The sequence below is a fragment of the Pristis pectinata genome, chromosome 40, assembly GCF_009764475.1.
Source record: "Pristis pectinata isolate sPriPec2 chromosome 40, sPriPec2.1.pri, whole genome shotgun sequence".
Lineage (NCBI taxonomy): Eukaryota > Metazoa > Chordata > Chondrichthyes > Rhinopristiformes > Pristidae > Pristis > Pristis pectinata.
In genome coordinates this window covers 7,797,034-7,815,473 of record NC_067443.1, presented here as the reverse complement: position 1 = coordinate 7,815,473, position 18,440 = coordinate 7,797,034, and the positions used below count along the sequence as shown (strand labels likewise).

Genomic DNA, 18,440 nt, shown 5'->3' with positions numbered 1-18,440 from the left:
AACAGCAGTCATAGAGTCACACTGCACAGAGACCATTGTGTATCACATGGCACGTACTCACCAATAACGGGTTCACTCGTGGTTTGTTTGGGTTGTGCCAGAACCACTCAGCTGCAGATCTCACTACTGTCTTGATCTAAGCATGGATAACAGAACTGGATTTCAGAGTGGCAGTAAGGCACACAAATGCGGCATCAAAGTGGAGTCAAATGCCATGAGGGGAAAACCCTCCAATGCCTGGAGTCACACCTCATACAAAGGAAGACGGTTTGGTTGTTGGCGATAGATCATCTGAGCCTCAGGACATCACTGCAGGGGTTCTCAGAGCAGTTTCTGAGGCCCAACCATCTTCAGCTGCTTCATCAATGACCTTTCTGCTATCACAAGGTATTTGCCTCAACCACTTCCTCTGGCAGCTCCTTCCATATACTCACCACCCTCTGTGTGAAAAAGTTGCCTCTCAAGTTTCTTTTAAATCTTTCCCCTCTCACCCTAAATCTATGTGCTCTATTTTTGGACTCCGCTACCCTGGGGAAAAAACTCTTACAATCCACCTCATCTATGTCTCTCATAATTTTTAAACACTTCTATAAGGTTGCCCCTCATTCTCCTAGGTTCCAAGGAATAAAGACCTAGCCTGGCCAACCTCTCCCTATAACTCAGGCCCTCTAGTCCTGGCAATATTCTCATAACTCTTCTCTGCAACCTTTCCAGTTTAACCACATCTTTCTTATAACAGTATGACCAAAACTGCACACAGTACTCCAAGTGTGGCCTCACCAATAAATGGTGAATAAGAAAAACTGTTCAAACCACCTTATAACCTTCTATATCCTAGAAAATATGTCCCAGTTAACTGCTTCTAATTGCTGGATTACAGGTAGCGTTCAAGTGAACTGCACCCTTTCCAAAGGCTATTTACTATGTCTAGGACACAGAGGTTGACCTGTTCATGGATGTGTCCAAACCAGAGTTTTGTTTTGTTGTAGCAAAGCCCTTTAAATTTCAGCTCCCTGGACAATGATTCCTTTGCGTTCTTTGATTATTTTGAGGTACCTGGCCTTTGGCTGGCATTAATCGTGGAACTGGTTCAATGGCAGTGACGGAGTAACGGGAATACCAATTCTAGCCAGGTAAAGATCAGCAATGACAGTTGCTGGAGGAGGGGTTGGTGATAGTGTGTAGAGACCTGGGGATCCTTACAAGAACAAAACCTGGATCTGTTGTAGGTTAATTAATAGGCATGTGTGCCTGAATTCGTAGTCTTGGATAGCGAAGCTGTCAATGAATGATAAACTGTTAGAAACTTTTCACACAGTTAAATAAATGTATTACGTTTCTTTGGCAGTACTTTGTCACCTCTGCTTCGACTCCCTTCTCTTCTTGGCTCACTTATCAGCTTGAATCCAAGCTATTGGCTTGATACCCAACCACAGGGTCTCCTTTGTCTCCTGCCTGTCCATCTCACCATTGGGTTTAATGGAAAAGGGTTGGAAGAAGAGGGATGAAGGTGGAACACTTTCGTCTTCAGAACCTGAGTAGAGTCACTGTGGACCTCTGGAAAGTTCTGTCCTATCCAAAGCTGGCAGCTTGCGATGGAAAACAACACATTCTTCCACAGGGTAATACCATCATTATCTCAGCCTGTGGGTCACATCACTATATTTAGGTCATAGGGCAGGGGTTATCAGCTGCTGCTCAGTGGGTCACAGTCTTTCCTCTGGGTCAGATGGCTTTAGGTTGGAGTCCTGTCCCAGAGGTATAAGCGCAGAAGTCTGACTCAGGTTTATTATCACTGACTGAACTGATACTCCATTCCTGAAGGAATAATAGTGTTGGAGGTGCTGTCTTTCAGATGCAATATTAAGCAGAGGTCCTGACTGCTCTCTCAGGTGGATGAGAAAGATCCCATAGAATTATTTCAAAGAGGTGTAGGGGAGTCCTGACCAACATTTATCCCTGGACCATTGATCCAAAGACACAAATTCCCCAGGCACTGGGAAATTTAAACTCAAGTAAATAAATAAATAAACCGGGAAATTTGAAAACAGCTAGTCTCAGGAACAGTGATTACCATAAAAACACATCTGGTTCACTACAATGAAGGGTATTTACCAACCCAGATTCCAGACCCACCAAAATGGATGACTCTTACCTGTAGCAGTTCAGAAACTCGCTGTGTCTAAATTAGCTGCCATGTTTTCAACTTTGCAATGATGACTACACTTCAACAGCTTGCTGTTTCAGCAGTTAGTTCTGCTGCCTCAGAGCTCCAGGGACTTCAGGTGCTGTCTGTGTGGAGTTTGCATGTTCTCCCTCTGACTGCATGGGTTTCCGTCGGCAGCACAGTGACTCAGATGTTAATTGGCTGCTGTAAATTACCCCTTAGTTTAAATTAATGGTAAAAAGAATCAAAAGGGGAGGTGATGGGCAGGTGAGGGAGAACACATTGCAGGGCTCTGGGGAAACAAGGAGGGTGAATGGGACAGATGGATCAAATGGCCTGCCTCTGTGTGGTGATAAGCCACAAAATGCATTACCTCACATTTTTCAGGATTAAATTCCATCTACCATTTATCTGCCTATCTTACCAACTCAATATTGTTCTGTAGCCAACAACTATCAATAAGACCATTAATTTTGGTGTCATCTGCCACAGGTACCACATTTACATCCAGAATGTTAACATACATAACAAAATGATCCCTGTGGTACACCACTCAACATAAGAAACTCCCAGTGGCAAAATCAGTCCTTGACCATCACACTCTGCCTCCTTTACAAACCATTTTTGGATCCAATTTGATAAATTGCCCAGTATCCCATGGGCTTTCACTGGGACCTTGTCAAAGGCCTTACTGAAGTCCAGGTAGACTACATAAACTGCACTACCCTCAACACATTTAGTCACCTCCTTGATAAACTCAATCAAATTATTCAGACTGAATCACCCCTTAAAGCCCTGCTGACTATCCTCGATTAATCACTGCCTCTCCAAGTGCAGATTAATGCTACCCATCAAAAATTTTTCCAACGATTTCCTTCAGTCTGATATCAGGCTTACAATTACCTGGCTTACCCCTGCTGACCTTCTTAAACAAAGGCACTATATTCACTGTCCTCAAGTTATCTGGCACCTCAAAGGAGATTGCCCCAGCCTTTTATTTTTGAATGATCCCCCTGGTCGCAAATAGATTTATCTGCAAGTAGCTGCTCCCAGTCCCATGTCATCAAACCTTCTTCCAATCCAGGATCTTATTTTCAGGCCCATAATAAATTTGAAACTTTTGAGTTATCATCATGATCTCTGAATTGTTTTCCCAATGACACTCCCTCAACTTACCCTACTACATTCCTAAAGATTAGGTCCAGTACTGCTCATTCTCCAGTATACTGTCAATGTAGTGACTCAAAAAATTCTCCTGGACACACATTAAAAATTCAGCCCCTTCTCAGGCTTTCACAACAGGACTAAGTACATCAGAAAAAAAACCTTCAGCTGAAAATGCTTTGGGTCATCCTGAAAGAGATGTGAAAACTGACAAAACAGTTGTGTTTCTTTTCAAATCACAACCCCAAGCTCTGAGGCTGTTGTCTGAGGGGAAGCTTTCAGATTGGGTGATAAATGGAGGGGGTGCAAGAGACATCCAATGGCAGAATTGCCCTTTCAAGAGAGGCTAGACAGTTTGGGTTTGTATTACTTAGAGCTTAGAAGAATAGGGAATGACATTCAACCATGAAAGATCCTGGGGGGGGGGGGGTGACAGGGTAGAGATGTTTCAGATGATAGTGAATCTCTCGAATTCTCTGCCATTGAGGGTGGTGAAAGCCAGATCATTAGATACATTTAAGTTGGAAATAAATATTTGAAATACAGAATTAAGTGGACACTCCTGCATGCTTCCTCCACTGCTCCTGCGCGGTGTCCAAGGTTATTAGGGTTTATGAGGAACTGGCACAGAAGAGGAGTTGAGGCTAGCATAGAACAGCCAGGGGGCGGGGACAGGCTTGAGGGGCCGAGTGGCCTCCACCTGCTGCTGTTTTCTCACGACCAGGCTTGAGTTCCTGCGGTGAAGGCAAAACCCACAGATGCTGGAAAGGCAGAAAAGGCTGGAAATACCCAGCGGGTCGGGCAGCGTCTGTGGAGAGGGAAGCAGAGCTAAGGTTTCGGGGTCGTGGACCCAGCGCCTCGGCCAACGTCCCCCTCGCCTGTCCGTGGGCGAGGGCTGCAGTGGAGCCGAGTTACAGAGGGGCGCCTGAGGGACGGCGCTGGTGGGATCTTGCTCTGCACAAAATGGCTGCCCACCGACACGGCTCACACACGCACCGACCGCCCTCCAAGCCTCCCCTCAGGTTGCGCTGACTTCGCTCTGGGGGTGGGGGGGGGGAAGCGGCGCACTCGGTGGATAAATGGTCGTCAAGCGTATATTTAACGTGCCAGAGCCACTGTGGCTGCAAAAAATACAGCGGGATGCTCCGTCTCCTCTACCGGGCGCCGGCGCCATAGCAACCACGGAATCACGTGGGCTTCCCCCTGCGCGGCCGGAGCCGGGTACCGCGCCGCGATTGGTCCACCGCGCACCCACGTGCTTCCTTCACTGCGCCTGCGCGGTGTCCTAAGCAACGCGATCTCAGTCCCCCCTCCTACCTTCATCCTCACCTCCCGGACGGAGCACGATGGCGGAATTTAACTTAAACGTTCCTTCTCCCTACGGGATGGAAGGGTACGATGTGGGAGCGCTCAGCGTTGAGCAGCAGGAGAAGCTGTGGGACTTCAAGGTGAGGGGAGCACCGACGCCACTGGAATTCTCGGAGCAGGGCGGTTGTAATAAAGAGCGCGCCCAGCCATCGCCATGGCAACACCAAGATCGGCCAATAGCGCTCGCTGTAGCCGTGATTGACACCCGTTTCGGCCAATCACACCAGAAGGGCGGGATTAGGGTTAGGACACCCCCCCCAAATTTGAAATAAAAAACAAAATATCAGGGCGGTCGGGCAGCATGTTGGAGCATAGGGAGGCTTTGTTCCAGTTGTATAGAGTGTTGGTGAGGCCGCAGCTGTGCACAGTTGTGGTCCCCTAACCTGAAAATGGATGTAGTAGTATTGGAGGCAGTCCAAAGGAGATTCACCAGGGTAATTCCTACAGTGAGGGCCGGACAGTTTGGGTCTGTATTCCTTGGAGTTTAAAAGAATAAGAGGTGACCTTATTTAAATAACCATCAAAAACGTCTTCAAGAGGTGGTGCCTCAAGAAGGCGGGATCCATCACTAAGGATCCTCATCATCCGGGACATGCCCTCTTCTTGGGGAGGTGGTACAGGAGCCTGAAGACCCACACTCACTCATTTAGGAACAGCTTCTTCCCCTCCACCTTTATTAGTCACATGTACATCGAAACACACAGTGAAATGCATCTTTTGTGTAGAGTGTTCTGGGGGCAGCTACAAGTGTCACCACGCTTCCGGCACCAACATAGCATGCCCACAACTTCCTAACCCATAGGTCTTTGGAATGTGGGAGGAAACCGGAGCACCCGGAGGAAACCCACACAGACACAGGTAGAATGTGCAAACTACTCCTTAAAGACAGCAGCCGGAATTGAACCCAGGTTGCTGGCGTTATAATAGCATTACGCTAACTGCTACATTGCCGTGCCGTGCCATGCCACATAAATAGATAAATATAAGAAAGCTGAAAGAATTATGGGGAAGTGGCACAGAAGAAGCCAGTGTATATCATCAATGATTATGTTGAATGGTGGGGCAGGATTGAGGCACTTCTGGGGGAGAAGCAGTTAACCATTCAGATTTGATGTGGCTGTTATCCTCTTGGACTGGCAGCTTTGAGATGACAGTTAGTTAAACAAAAAGCAGTAACATCCAATTTGCAACCAATTTCTTTCAGCTGAAAGGTGACAAGAGTCAGGTGTGTAGATTTATAATTGTTCAAAGTCGAAGTTGAGTTTATTGTCATACGCACAAGTACATGTGAGCACAGGTGCAATGAAAGGTTGGTGGAAGGATTGGGGGGAGATGAGGAAAACTTATTCCCTCCAAAGGGGTGGTGAGGGTCTGGAACTTGTTGCCTGCAGGAATGTGGCATCACAGAAACACTCATCACATCTAAACAGTTCTTGGCTGTATACAGACCAAGTACTAGAAGGTGGGGTTGGCTATCTTTTCAACTTTATGGCTATAATGGGATAAATGCTCTTCCACATTGTCAATTTTCTGTTATTGTATGAACTAGAACCAAAGTAAACAATAAATGCAATCTGGAGACAAAAGAAAGTGCAGGTGCTGGAATCTGCAGCAACAAACAAGATGTTGGAGGAACTCAGCGGCTCAGGCAGCATCGACAGTCGACATTTCAGGTCGAGACTGCCAGTCCAGATGAAGGGTCTTGATGTGAAACATCAACTGCCCATTTCCCTCTATCGATGATAAATGCAAACTATTGGTTTAGATTTTCCTGTCCCAATAAATCACTTCATTTATATGGGAGATGAAACGACAAAGGTGGGTGCAGAGTAATACTCCCTCTACACAATCCCATCACACATTCCTAAAGTAGGGATAATACAGGTTAGATACAGAGTACAGCTTCTACATTGTCCCATCAAACGTTTGTAGGGCAGGTGCAGACTGTGTTAGATAAAAAGCAGAGCTCCTTCTTTGGTCCTTCACTATTGGGCCACACTCTGAAATCAGATTATCTGCTTAAGCCCCAAGAGTGGCTTCTGAACCAAAAGCCTTCCACTTCAAGAGACAGAGAGATGCCCCTGGCACTAGGTCACATTCACGACATTGGAGGGACGAGTGTAACTCTGGAGCTGGAGTTCTTGGTCATTGCACTGGGGATGGTTCTCTGCAAGACTTAGGGATTGATCTGGGTATATTTTTCCACAGTTAATGATTCCCAAACCTCTTTTGTAACTTGGTTGCAGATAAACACACGAATAGCGAATGAATACTACCTGAGGGAGCATCCGGAGGTGGAGATACTGCTGGGAGAGTTTATGAGGTGAATTGTTCAGACTGTAATTAGCCAATTGCAAAATGCAGCAAGGCCACAGGTTGCCACTGGCAGTGAGGAGATGGGGGTGGGATTCAGAAAGCACTTACAAACACTGTGGTGTTACAACATATAATGCTCAGTGTCTGGAGCAATGAGCAATACCTCGATTACAAGCTGTGATGGCTGCAAGTGTGAATAATAGTTCCCAAGTGTGTGTAAATTGAAATAGCATTTACTGAGTATGATCGCAGAACAAACCACCCTAAGTGTGTTTAAACTGCAGCAGCTCTCAAATAAGAGCTCTCCCATGTGTTTACCAACTGTTTTAACAGTCATCTGAGTGGTCACAGAGTGCATTGGTTGAAATCACAGCTTTTGTTTTATGTTGAGTGCTGTGGCAGCTGTGGATTGTCCATTTTCTCTGAAATTGAGGAACATTTGCAAGTGAATGGGTTTCAGTGACAAGTGAACTTGGACTGAACTCTCCTCGCCATTCCTTTCCAGGTCTGTGCTCCTGAAGAAACCCAAAAACATTGGAGAATTTGCCGCTGGTGAGTTTTAGTTCCATGGTTGCAGTTTGAATCGGGACAAACATCATCTTAAATTTGAATATCTCTTCACCCGACACAGCATGGTTTAGACGCAGATTAAAGCTCCTTGTACTCTGTCCCAACAAACACTGTCAGTGCAGGACAGCACAAGTTAGACACAGACATTCCCTCTATTCTGCCCCATCACATACTTCGAGGACAAGGTCAGAGTAAAGTTCCTTCTACACCGTCCTATTACCAACTCCGAGGGCAGGGACAGCACAGGTTAGACACAAGAGGGGAGGCATCTAGGTGACCCTGTTCGAGGGCGAAGGGAGCTCAGCGAGTCCGACCAGAAATGTCCCCCTCAGGGTGAAGCATCCAGCCCTGCGACACTAGTTCGGCTCCCCGCAGGTGACACAGTGGCTGTCAATCACTGTGTAGAGTCATAGAGCAATAGAGCAATACAGCATGGATACAGGCCCTTCGGCCCAACCAGTCCATGCCGACCACGGTCCCCACCCAGTTAGTCCCAATTTCCTGCATTTAGCGCATATCCCTCTAAACCCTGCCCCTCCATGTACCTATCCACATGCTTCTTAAATGATACGATTGTAGCTGCATGATGATGGGTCTCAGCCTGTAACATCGACTGTTCATTTCCATAGATGCTGCTTTTCCTGCTGTGTTCCTCCAGCATTTTGTGTGCGTTGCTCCTATACTCAGTGCTCTGACTGACGAAGGCCAGCATGCTAAGCGCCTTTTTCACCACCCTGTCTCCCTGTGACACAGCTTTCAGTGAACTATGCACTTCTACTCCCAAGTCCCTCTGTTCCATTACACTCCCTCATGCCTTACCATTCATAGTATAAGTCCTACACTGGTTTGCCTTTCCAAAATGCATCACCTCACACTTATCTGTATTGAAATCCATTTGCCACTCTGCGGCCCACTTCCCTAACTGAATTGTATTCCCCGTGAGTGGCAGATAAGTATGTAGGAATGGATTAGAGGCAATTAGGTCACGCTGCTAACTGACCCTACACCTTCTGTGTTCTGTAGAGTACTACACCGACGCAAGGCTTCCAGAAAAGATCCAGAGGAAAGTGTACGAGCGGGAAAAGATGCTGAAACAGAAGTGAGTGGGGGATGGATGTGAACTCTTCGCTGGGCACTGACCTCGAGCTGAGCCACATGCAACACCACCCCTGCCCACCCATGCACTGGCAGTCACAGGGCAGAAACCATTAAACCTTCCTCTCATTTGTGTGTTGGTTGCAATATGTTCCCTCAAATTCCTGTGAATAACAAATCAGCTGCACCGCCCCCTCTCCCCATGGGCTACATCAATCAGTCTGCCACGTGCTTCATCACAACAGGACACATCAAATGGGAAAGAAGGAACTTGAATTAGTGCTGCATGTCCATTTAAGTACATTTTGAACTTGCAGAGAAGGGAACTCAAGATCACAGGCTTAGCTAAACGTTCCGAATCCTCTCTGCCTTTCCAGTTCACGGTAATCCTTTGGGATATGGATGGAGAAGGGGAGCCCAGTACCTCAATCCAGAGCCCTGCTGGGTGGGATGGGCCACTTGAGCAGGGGGGGCCTCACTGCTATTGTGTCTGACATCATTTCAGGATCGATGACAAAGTCAGGCTTCCACCTTTTCCTTAAGGTGAGACCTTTGATCTCTGGGTTCCTTGAAAGGTAGAAGAAAATTAGTGGAAGTCAGTCTGTGAAACCTAGAGCTGCAGCAAATAATTTGATAACTCCCCCTTTCGGGGGAATGTGGGGAGAATAAAATGGGTTGGGGTGGGATTAGGGTGGTCAGCATGGATTCAATGGGCCGAAGGGCCTGTTTCTGTGCTGTATCCCTCTATGACATTAAGGGTGAAAGCAGTGGAAGGTTATGATGAGAGACCAGCAGGAGGTGCCCAGGCCACTGATAGCACTTTGAAAACCCACCACGTCTCCCAGCAAGAAGGACAAGGACGGCCGACGCAGGGGAACACCACCACCTCCAGACTCCCCTCTGAATTGTACACTGTCCAAATACGTCACCATTCCTTCATTGTCGCCGGGTCTGAATCTCACAACTCCCTCCCCAACAGAGCTGTAGGACACCTTCATCAGACAGACCGCAGTGTTGGTTGTTGTTCATTTCTCAGCACCAGACAAGGCCAGCACTTTCTGCTTATCGCCAGCTGTCCACGATGGTGAATCTGCCTGACTCTCTGCAGAGGGTGGCTTGGCATCATCTTCTCAAGGGCACTTGGGGGTGGGTAAGAACTGCTCATCTTGTTCACAACCCCCCCCCCCCGAGTTATGGGGTCTGAGGCATCGGCTATAAATTCCAATTGACGTTGGCAGAGCACCTTCAATGCCAGGGCTCAGCGCAGCATTAACGAACACCCCACTGGCAGGGGTTAGGGCTGAACTAGGTCTACAGAAGGGCTGCAATAGTCAAAGGGTTCTGCAGGTTTGGGAGTGAGTTCCAAGGCTCAGACAGCTGTGGGCACAGCTGCCAACGGTGGAGCTATGGTGTCAGAGAAGCACAGAGGGGAGTAGGGACTGGAGGGGCAGTGAAAGGTGTAGGGGCCAGAGGGGGTTACAGAGATAGGAAGGGGTCTAGGGGCCAGAGGGGGTTACAGAGACAGTGGTGTAGGGGCCAGAGGGGGTTACCAAGACAGAGAGGGGTGTAGGGGCCAGAGGGGGTCACAGAGACAGGGAGGGGTGTAGGGGCCAGAGGGTGTTACAAAGACGGGGAGGGGTGTAGGGGCTGGAGGGGGTCACAGGGACAAGGAGGGGTGTAGGGGCCGATGGGGAGGGGGGGGGGTCTAACAGACATATTGCAGCCTCAATCCTGACATTTTCAATTGAGCACCAGGTTTTTGAGGCAAGGGTTTTCCCATTGCTGTAATGCCTGTCACATCCTCAGGATATCCAAGAGTGCTTCACAGCCAATGAAATTCTGCCTGGGTGTGTTAATTCTGCAGGGAATGCACAGCGAGATCCCACAATTTTTTCGTGATGTTGAGAAGCATAAACGTTGGTGGGGCCCCCTGCTCTGAATCCTCCAGCTCATCCTGAGTGGGACCACAGAGGTCTCAGATTATCACCTCAATCGAAAGGAGTCTCCGATGAGGCAGTACCCTGAGTGGGATTCAGCACAGTGGGTCCGTTCCTGTAGTACCAAAGGCTGGCAGAAGGTGGGGGCAGATCCTGGCCCACACCAGCACTTCAAGGGGTTGAAGGGGAGATTTACTGACAGTGTTTGAAATTCCAAGGGGGTTCAATAAATGAAGGGAAACTGCTTCCTCTGGCAAGAGGGTTGAGGACCAGAGGAGAAACACATTTTGGGGTGGGGGTGTGTGAATTTGTGAATTGAGAATTTTATACACCAAAAGGGAGGGGGGGTTATAGAGATGGGGTGTAGGGGCTACAGGGGGTTATGGGGAGGGCGTAGGTGCTACAGGGGGTTATAGGGAGGTGTGTAGGGACCAGAGGGAGTTATAGATTGGGAAAGTGTAGGAGCTAGAAGAGTTATAGAGATGGAGTGAAGTATGAGGGTGCCTGTGAGGATTTTCTATGAGTTCAGACAGTCCTACAGGGGAGAGAATTCCAAAAACAAACAGCTGCCCCCCACCTCCACTCCTCAGCCTGAGTGGACAGCCAGTCAGCATCCATAGAGCCAGGACCACGTTGGAAGTTGAGCCACCCACTATTACGGAAACCCTGTGAACCCAGCAAACTCTGAGGACACTTACTTAAATGCCATCTGGATGGTCTGATCTGGCATCAGGGTGGAGTCTTCAGGGGGTTTCTTCTGCGCCTCTTGCAGCCGCTTCTCGAAGAAGTACCTCCCTGCTGTTGCCTTGCCCAGGAGCTTGGCCACGTAATCCTTCTCTGAGAGGAGAGGGGCAAGAATGGGGGGGGGGGAATGTGGGTCGGGGGGAAGGGGAGACAAAAGCAGTCAGTTGCCTGAGGATCTCAGACAGGTCCCTCCACAAGGCCTCCTGTCCCACCTCTCCAAGGTGGATACTGTCTGTTCCATAGACCTGTACACTCCTGATGTGAGTGTTTTGGAGGGTTACTTGAACACATGGGGTTTGCAGTCCCCTCCCGTACCCCATGTGTGCTTGGTACACACAACTCCTGGCAGGGATCACCAGACAGAGAACTGGAGCGGGAACCCTGGCTAATTCTAGTGCTGCTCCCAACCCAACCCAGCGACTCTAAGGCTAATTGTTCCATCCCACGTGGAACACAGGAGGAGCCATCCTCCAGCACACGAGTGCTAAAGACAAGGCTTGAAGCGATCACAAGCGGAGTGGATGATCCATTCCTCCAGATGTCACCACCATCACAGAAGCCAGTGTCCACTCACTCCACGTTATGTGAAGAGGTAGCTGAGGGCACTGGATACAGCCAAGGCTGTGGGACCAGACAACATCTCACCTGCAGACAGGCCTCTAACCAAGCAAAACCAAACAGTTACAACACTACCCAGAAAATTGCCCAGGTATGTCCTATTCACAAAAAGTAGGGCAGATGCAATCCAGCTAATTACTGCCTAATCAGCCCATTCTCAGTCTTCAGCAGAGTGATGGGAAGTGCCTACGATGGAGTTACCAAGCAGCACTTACCAACAACCTGCTCACTGATACCTAGTTTGGGTTTTGCTAGGACCATTTGTCTCCAGATCTCACCACAGCCTTGGTGCAAAGATGAATTCCAGAGGTGAGGTGAGAGCGACTGCCCTCGGCATCAAGACAACACTTGATTGAGTGTGGCATCAAGGAGCCCTGGTAAACCTGAAGCCAGTGAGCATCGAGGGGAAACACACTGATGGCTCAAGTCATAACTTACACAAAGGAGGATGGAGGTCAATCATCCCAATCTCAGGAGATCCTCAGGGCAGTGTCCTGGACCCAACCATCTTCATGGCTTCATCAATGACTCCATTATAAGGGCAACGTGGGGATGTTCACTGATGTTCACACAACGTTCAGTTCTATTTGCAGCACTTCAGCCCATGTCTACAGGCAGCATTCAAGCATGAGCTGATAAGTAGCAAATAGCATTTGTGCCTCAGGAGTTTCAGGCAATGACCATCGCCAACAAGAGATATTCTTCACATTCAATGGCAGGTTCCCAGCTGCTATCTGCTGGGCTCCACATGGACCAGAAACCAGCCACACCAACATGAGAACAGTTCAGAGGCTGGGTATCCAGCAGGAAGTGACTCACTTCCTGATACACAACAAGGCACAAGTCTGGAGTGTGGTGAATACTCTCCACTTACCTGGATGAGTGCAGTTCCAACAACACTCAAGAAGCTCAACACCATCCAGGTCAAAGCAGCCTGACCAACCACCTCACTAAATATTCACTCCATCCACCACTGGTGCACAGTGGCTGCAGTGTGCACCTTTTATACAATACACTGCAGTCACTCGCCCAGGCCGCTCTGACAGCACTTCCCAAACTCACCACCCCTCCATTCAAGGACAAAAGGTAGCAGCACATGGAACACTGCCATCCCTTCCAAGCAGCACACCATCCAGACTCGGAAATACATTGCTGTTCTCTCATCACTGCGTCTAAACCCTGGAACTCACTTTCCAACAGCGTTGTGGAAGCGCCATCACCAGAAGGACAGCAATAGTTCAATAAGGTAGCTCACCACAACCTTCTGAAGGGTAATTAGGGATGGGCAATAATTGCTGGTGATGATCATTGAAAGAGCAGTGATGACCCACAGTCCCACATAGGTAGATAAAGAGATGGAGAGAATCAAGAAGGGTGAGCAAATGCTAAGGGTGCGAGGGCTAGAGAGGGAGAGTCGATACGATGAGGAGAATGGGAGAGAACCAAGAGGGTGAGAGAGGGAATACACGAGTGCAAAGAAGGTGAGATATAGAACATGACAGAGCAGCTGAGAGAGGGAGGCAGCGTGTGCAAGGTGCATTGTGTTAGGTTGAGGGACTGGGAGGGGGACCAGGACCTCGAGCAGCTTGGGAGAGGGGATGTGTGGAGGGGAGATCCAGCATGGTGGAGAGACCCCCTCCCTCCTCACCGTAGTGCGAGGCTCCCGCCACCCAGCGCTGGAAGCTGCAGTCTGTCGCCTTGTGCCATTTCCTGAGGATAGCGCACAGCGAGCTGGAGTCAGAGCCCTCCTCGGACACCGAACCTCGCAGGGCACAGTTGGAGCGATCGGGACCACACCGGTTCTCCTGCCATTGGACAGCATCTGATTGCATCCTTCCGGTGTCCATGAACAGACCCAGACCTCACTGGTTCAAATATCCAGAGTATGTTGGTGACTGCGCTTTGCTGCCCAATACCAGAGCCTCCTGATGACATCATAGGCTTCCAGCCTGATTATGTCATCACTATGATGTCATCAGCAACCTCACACAAACATCTCCAGTCCTTCCTGGAGCCACAAGTGTGACCAGGAAGAGTGGGGTTCATCCTGAGGGAGATGCTCAGATCCTTAAAACATCACTGAGCACGTATTTGCTCCCAAATCACCTTCTTTGGCCTGGAGAATCTTTGGACATGTCAAGGGTCTACCAAAACCCAATCTTTCCTTCTCCCTTCTCTGCAGAACCCACACTGCGTCTCAGGAAAGACCCAATGATATTCACAATGAGAGAAACAGGCTGAAGGCCACTATCGGACAGCTCTTCCCCAACAGGCTCAGCCCTAGTTATGTGGTCTGGGCTCTCTGCCACTCCACACCCACACAATGTGGCTGATTCTTAAATGACCCAGCAAGTCGCAGAGTTCCAGGGCAGCCATGATGGAGAACAGATGGGGGCCTTACCAATAATACAGAGATTCCATTGTGAATTATAGATATAACTGAGGAGAAAGATAACTCCTCTTATGGTGCCCTCACCCCACACCTTTCCCTATCTCTGTAACCCCCTCCAATCCCTACACTTTCCCCAGTCTGTAACCCCTTCCGGTCCCTACACGCCTCCCTGTCTCTGTACCTCCCTCCAGCCCCTACACCCTCCCCAACCCCCTCCAGCCCCTACACACCTCCCTGACTCTGTACCTCCCTCCAGCACCTATACCCCTCCCTATCCCTGTGACCACCTCCAGCACCTACACCCCTCCTTGCCTCTGTAACCCCCTCCAGCACCTACACCCCTCCCTGTCTCTGTAACCCCTTTCGGCCCCTACACGCCTCCCTGTCTCTGTACCTCCCTCCAGCCCCTACACCCTCCCCAACCCCCTCCAGCCCCTACACGCCTCCCTGACTCTGTACCTCCCTCCAGCACCTACACGCCTCCCTATCCCTGTGACCACCTCCAGCACCTACACCCCTCCTTGCCTCTGTAACCCCCTCCAGCACCTACACCCCTCCCCATCACTGTAACCCCCTCTGGCCCCTACACCCCTCCCTGTCTCTGTAACCCTCTCTGGCCCCTATACTTTCCCCGAAGTCTGTAACCACCTATAACCCTCCCTTTCTTTGTACCTCTCAGACACAATGCCAGAATCTGATAGGCTGCGCCCTTGCGTTTTCAAGGAAGCAACCACAGAGGCAGTGGAGCCATTGTTTGAAGTGTTTTTAAATCTTCCTGTGTTCTACAAAGGTAGCGGATTGGAAAACTGCCAAAGCTTCTCCATTGTTCAAGAAGGGAGGAATATAAGAAGCAGGTAACGGACTGTTAGCTTAACACCTTGTCTTGGCAAGGTGCGGAGTCTGTAATCAGGGAGGAAGTAGGTAGTCATTAATTGAAGCTTAAATATAATCAAAACAAATCAACAAGGTTTCATGAAAGGTAAGTCACGTTTATCAAATTTACTAGAGTTCCTTGGGGGCGTAACAAGCAGAGTTGATTAAGGGCAACCTGTAGATGTAGTGTATTTAGACTTTCAGAAGGCTTTTGGCAAAATGCCACATAACAGGCTGGTTCACAATGTAAGAGCTCATGGTAATGGGAAAAGTGGATTGAAGACAGGTTATCAGCTAGAGACCAGGGAGCTGGGGTAAACAGGTCATTCTCAGGCTGAGGGATGTGACCTGATGGAGGTAAACCGGTAAATTTGATTAATTGACTTATTATTGTCATAGTGAAAAACGTTGTTTGGCATACCATCCATACAGATCACTCCTCACATCAGTGCAATGGGCTAGTCCAAGGGGAAACAATAACAATGGAGAACATAGTGATATAGTTAGAAGAGTCCTGACCCGAAACGTTGACGGCCTGCTTTTCTCCACGGATGCTGCCTGGCCTGCTGAGTTCCTCCAGCATCATTGTGTTTTTCATCTGGATTCCAGCATCTGCAGTCCTTTACTTCTCTAGAGTTTTGGTCCCCGTATTTAAGAAGGGATGTACTCAATCAGATTCCGTTTCAGATTAGTTTATTGTCATATGCAATGAGATTTCTTGCTCGCGGTGTACACGGTGATTACATATAAAACAATAAATACAGTGACGAGTGCAAAACAGCAGAATGCTGGAGAGATTGAAGTCTGAAGTAGTGCAGTCTGAACTAGTGCAGTCTGAAGTAGTGCAGAAAGAAACACTAAAGTGACAATAACGGAATAACCGAGAGAGGGAGAGAGTTTGAGACCGTGGCAGCACCACCGGGAAGGGGATGTGAGAGAGGTGACTGGTTCCGAAGTCCGATACTGGTGGGGAAGAACTAACATTGGAGGCTAATTGCTGGGATGAGAAGTTGTCCTATCGCAGTAACTAAAGAAGTTCAATATTTGAAGCTCAGAAGAGTGAGAGGTGGTACTGCTGAAACATATAAGACAGGACAGATAGATGTCGGGATGTCTCCACTAACAGTGGCCCCACCACCATAGGAGGTGTTCCCTTGCCTGCCATACAGCCACTGGGAAGACGTGCTGCAGGAATTCCGAGACCTAGGACTCAACACCTCCCTCTGTAACTGGATCCTTGACTTTCTGACCAACAGACAGCAGTCAGTGAGGATAGGCAGCAATACCTCCGGCACGATTATTCTCAATGCTGGTGCCCCACAAGGCTGCGTCCTCAGCCCTCTACTCTACTCCCTATACACTCATGACTGTGTGGCCAGATTCTGCTCTAACTCCATCTACAAGTTTGCAGATGATACCACCGTTGTAGGCCATATCTCAAACAGTGATGAGTCAGAGTACAGGAAGGAGATAGAGAGCTTAGTAGAATGGTGTCATGACAACAACCTTTCCCTCAATGTCAGCAAAACAAAAGAGCTGGTCATTGACTTCAGGAAAGGGGGCAGTGTACATGCTCCTGTCTACATCAATGGTGCTGAGGTCGAGAGGGTTGAGAGCTTCAAGTTCCTGGGAGTGAACATCACCAATAGCTATGTCAAATCACATAGATGCCACAGCCAAGGAAGCTCACCAGCGCCTCTACTTCCTCAGGAGGCTAAAGAAATTCGGTATGTCCCCTTTGACACTCACCAACTTTTATCGATACACCATAGAAAACATCCTATCTGGATGCATCACAGCTAGGTATGGCAACTGCTCTGCCCAGGACTGCAAGAAACTGCAGAGAGTTGTGGACACAGCCCAGCGCGTCATGGAAACCAGCCTCCCCTCCTTGGATTCTGTCTTTACCTCTCGCTGCCTTGGTGAAGCAGCCAACATAATTAAAGACCCCACCCACCCGGGACATTCTCTCTTCTCTCCTCTTCCATCGGGTAGAAGATACAGGAGCCTGAGGGCACGTACCACCAGACTTAAGGACAGCTTCTACCCCACTTTGATAAGACTATTCAACAGTTCCCTTATACAATGAGATGGACTCTGACCTCACGATCTACCTTGTTGTGACCTTGCACCTTATTGCCCTGCACTTTCTCTGTAGCTGTGACACTTTACTCTGTACTGTTATTGTTTTTACCTGTACTACATCAATGCACTCTGTACTGACTCAATGTAACTGCACTCTGTAATGAACTGACCTGTACGATCTGTTTGTAAGACAAGTTTTTCACTGTACCTCGGTACAAGTGACAATAATAAACCAATACCAAGTGAAGGGAGGTAACCTGGGGGTTGCTAAGGAACATTGAGGAACAAGTGCAGCCAAGTGTCTTATGATTGCGCCCACAGTCAAAGGAGCCTGATCACAGCCGAGGCCTCAGTACTGGGCGGTGGCAGTGAGAGTCACGTTCTTGGTCTATGGGATCAAGAGTTGGCCACTCGGCCCCTCCAGTGCAGGGATAGGAGAAGGCCATTCAGCCCTTTAGCCTGTTCTACCATTCAGTGCAATTAGGGCCCATCTGTACATTGACCCCAACTCCATAATCCCCCACCCAACTCGTCTCGGCTTTTCGACATTTCCAATCAGCCCCCAGCCCCTACACCTTTCAGCAGAGGGGGCTCTTGCCTGAAACCATCTCATCCTCCACCAACTATCCTGGCTCTTGCCTTTAAGGTTCTGATCCCCTGCCCCGAACTCAGCATCTCCCCTCCCAGACAAAATCGTTTCCTTCCCTCCACCCTGTGGACTCCATTTCAACCACTATAAATCCCTCAATTAGACTAATTACAGTTAATTTTCTCAGCAAGGGGCAACCCAGCCCCATTCTATGCGATAACTTTGTAATTTAATCTCTGGTATAAAACAAAGGGCAAACTGAGAGTGTCTTCAGTACAATGCTAGAGAACGATTTGTGACGCTTTACTGCCAAGGTGTTTACAGTCTCCAAGCAGCAGGTGAAACGAAACACCTCCTAGCCCCTTCCCATTGACCAGCTCACCTGAAAGGATTTAATCCTAGCTGAAGCCTTGCGGATGGGCCTGGAACTTGGAGGTCGCCAAGGCAACAGGGCCTGCCCGTACACGCCATTTCCAATCCTGGACGTCATTCCAGCCACTTGACGCAGGCAGCCCGAAATAA

At 48.9% G+C, this 18,440-nt stretch overlaps 2 protein-coding genes across 2 annotated transcripts in view; both read left to right on the top strand.

Annotated features, from left to right (window-relative positions):
- The first annotated feature begins 4,612 nt into the window (after nt 1-4,612).
- Nucleotides 4,613-8,815, top strand: LOC127587471 (RIIa domain-containing protein 1-like). The gene is made up of 4 exons (XM_052045810.1): nt 4,613-4,779; nt 6,946-7,022; nt 7,521-7,567; nt 8,609-8,815. The coding sequence occupies exons 1-4, from the start codon at nt 4,678-4,680 to the stop codon at nt 8,686-8,688; spliced, it is 306 nt and encodes a 101-aa protein (XP_051901770.1). The 5' UTR covers nt 4,613-4,677; the 3' UTR covers nt 8,689-8,815.
- Nucleotides 8,816-15,463: 6,648 nt separating this feature from the next.
- The window catches only part of LOC127587414 (otoancorin-like), a 69,139-nt gene continuing 66,162 nt past the window's right edge, over nt 15,464-18,440 (top strand). Inside the window, exon 1 of the mRNA XM_052045711.1 lies at nt 15,464-15,558. Coding sequence (XP_051901671.1) covers nt 15,464-15,558 — 95 coding nt within the window. The remainder of the gene's footprint in view (nt 15,559-18,440) is intronic.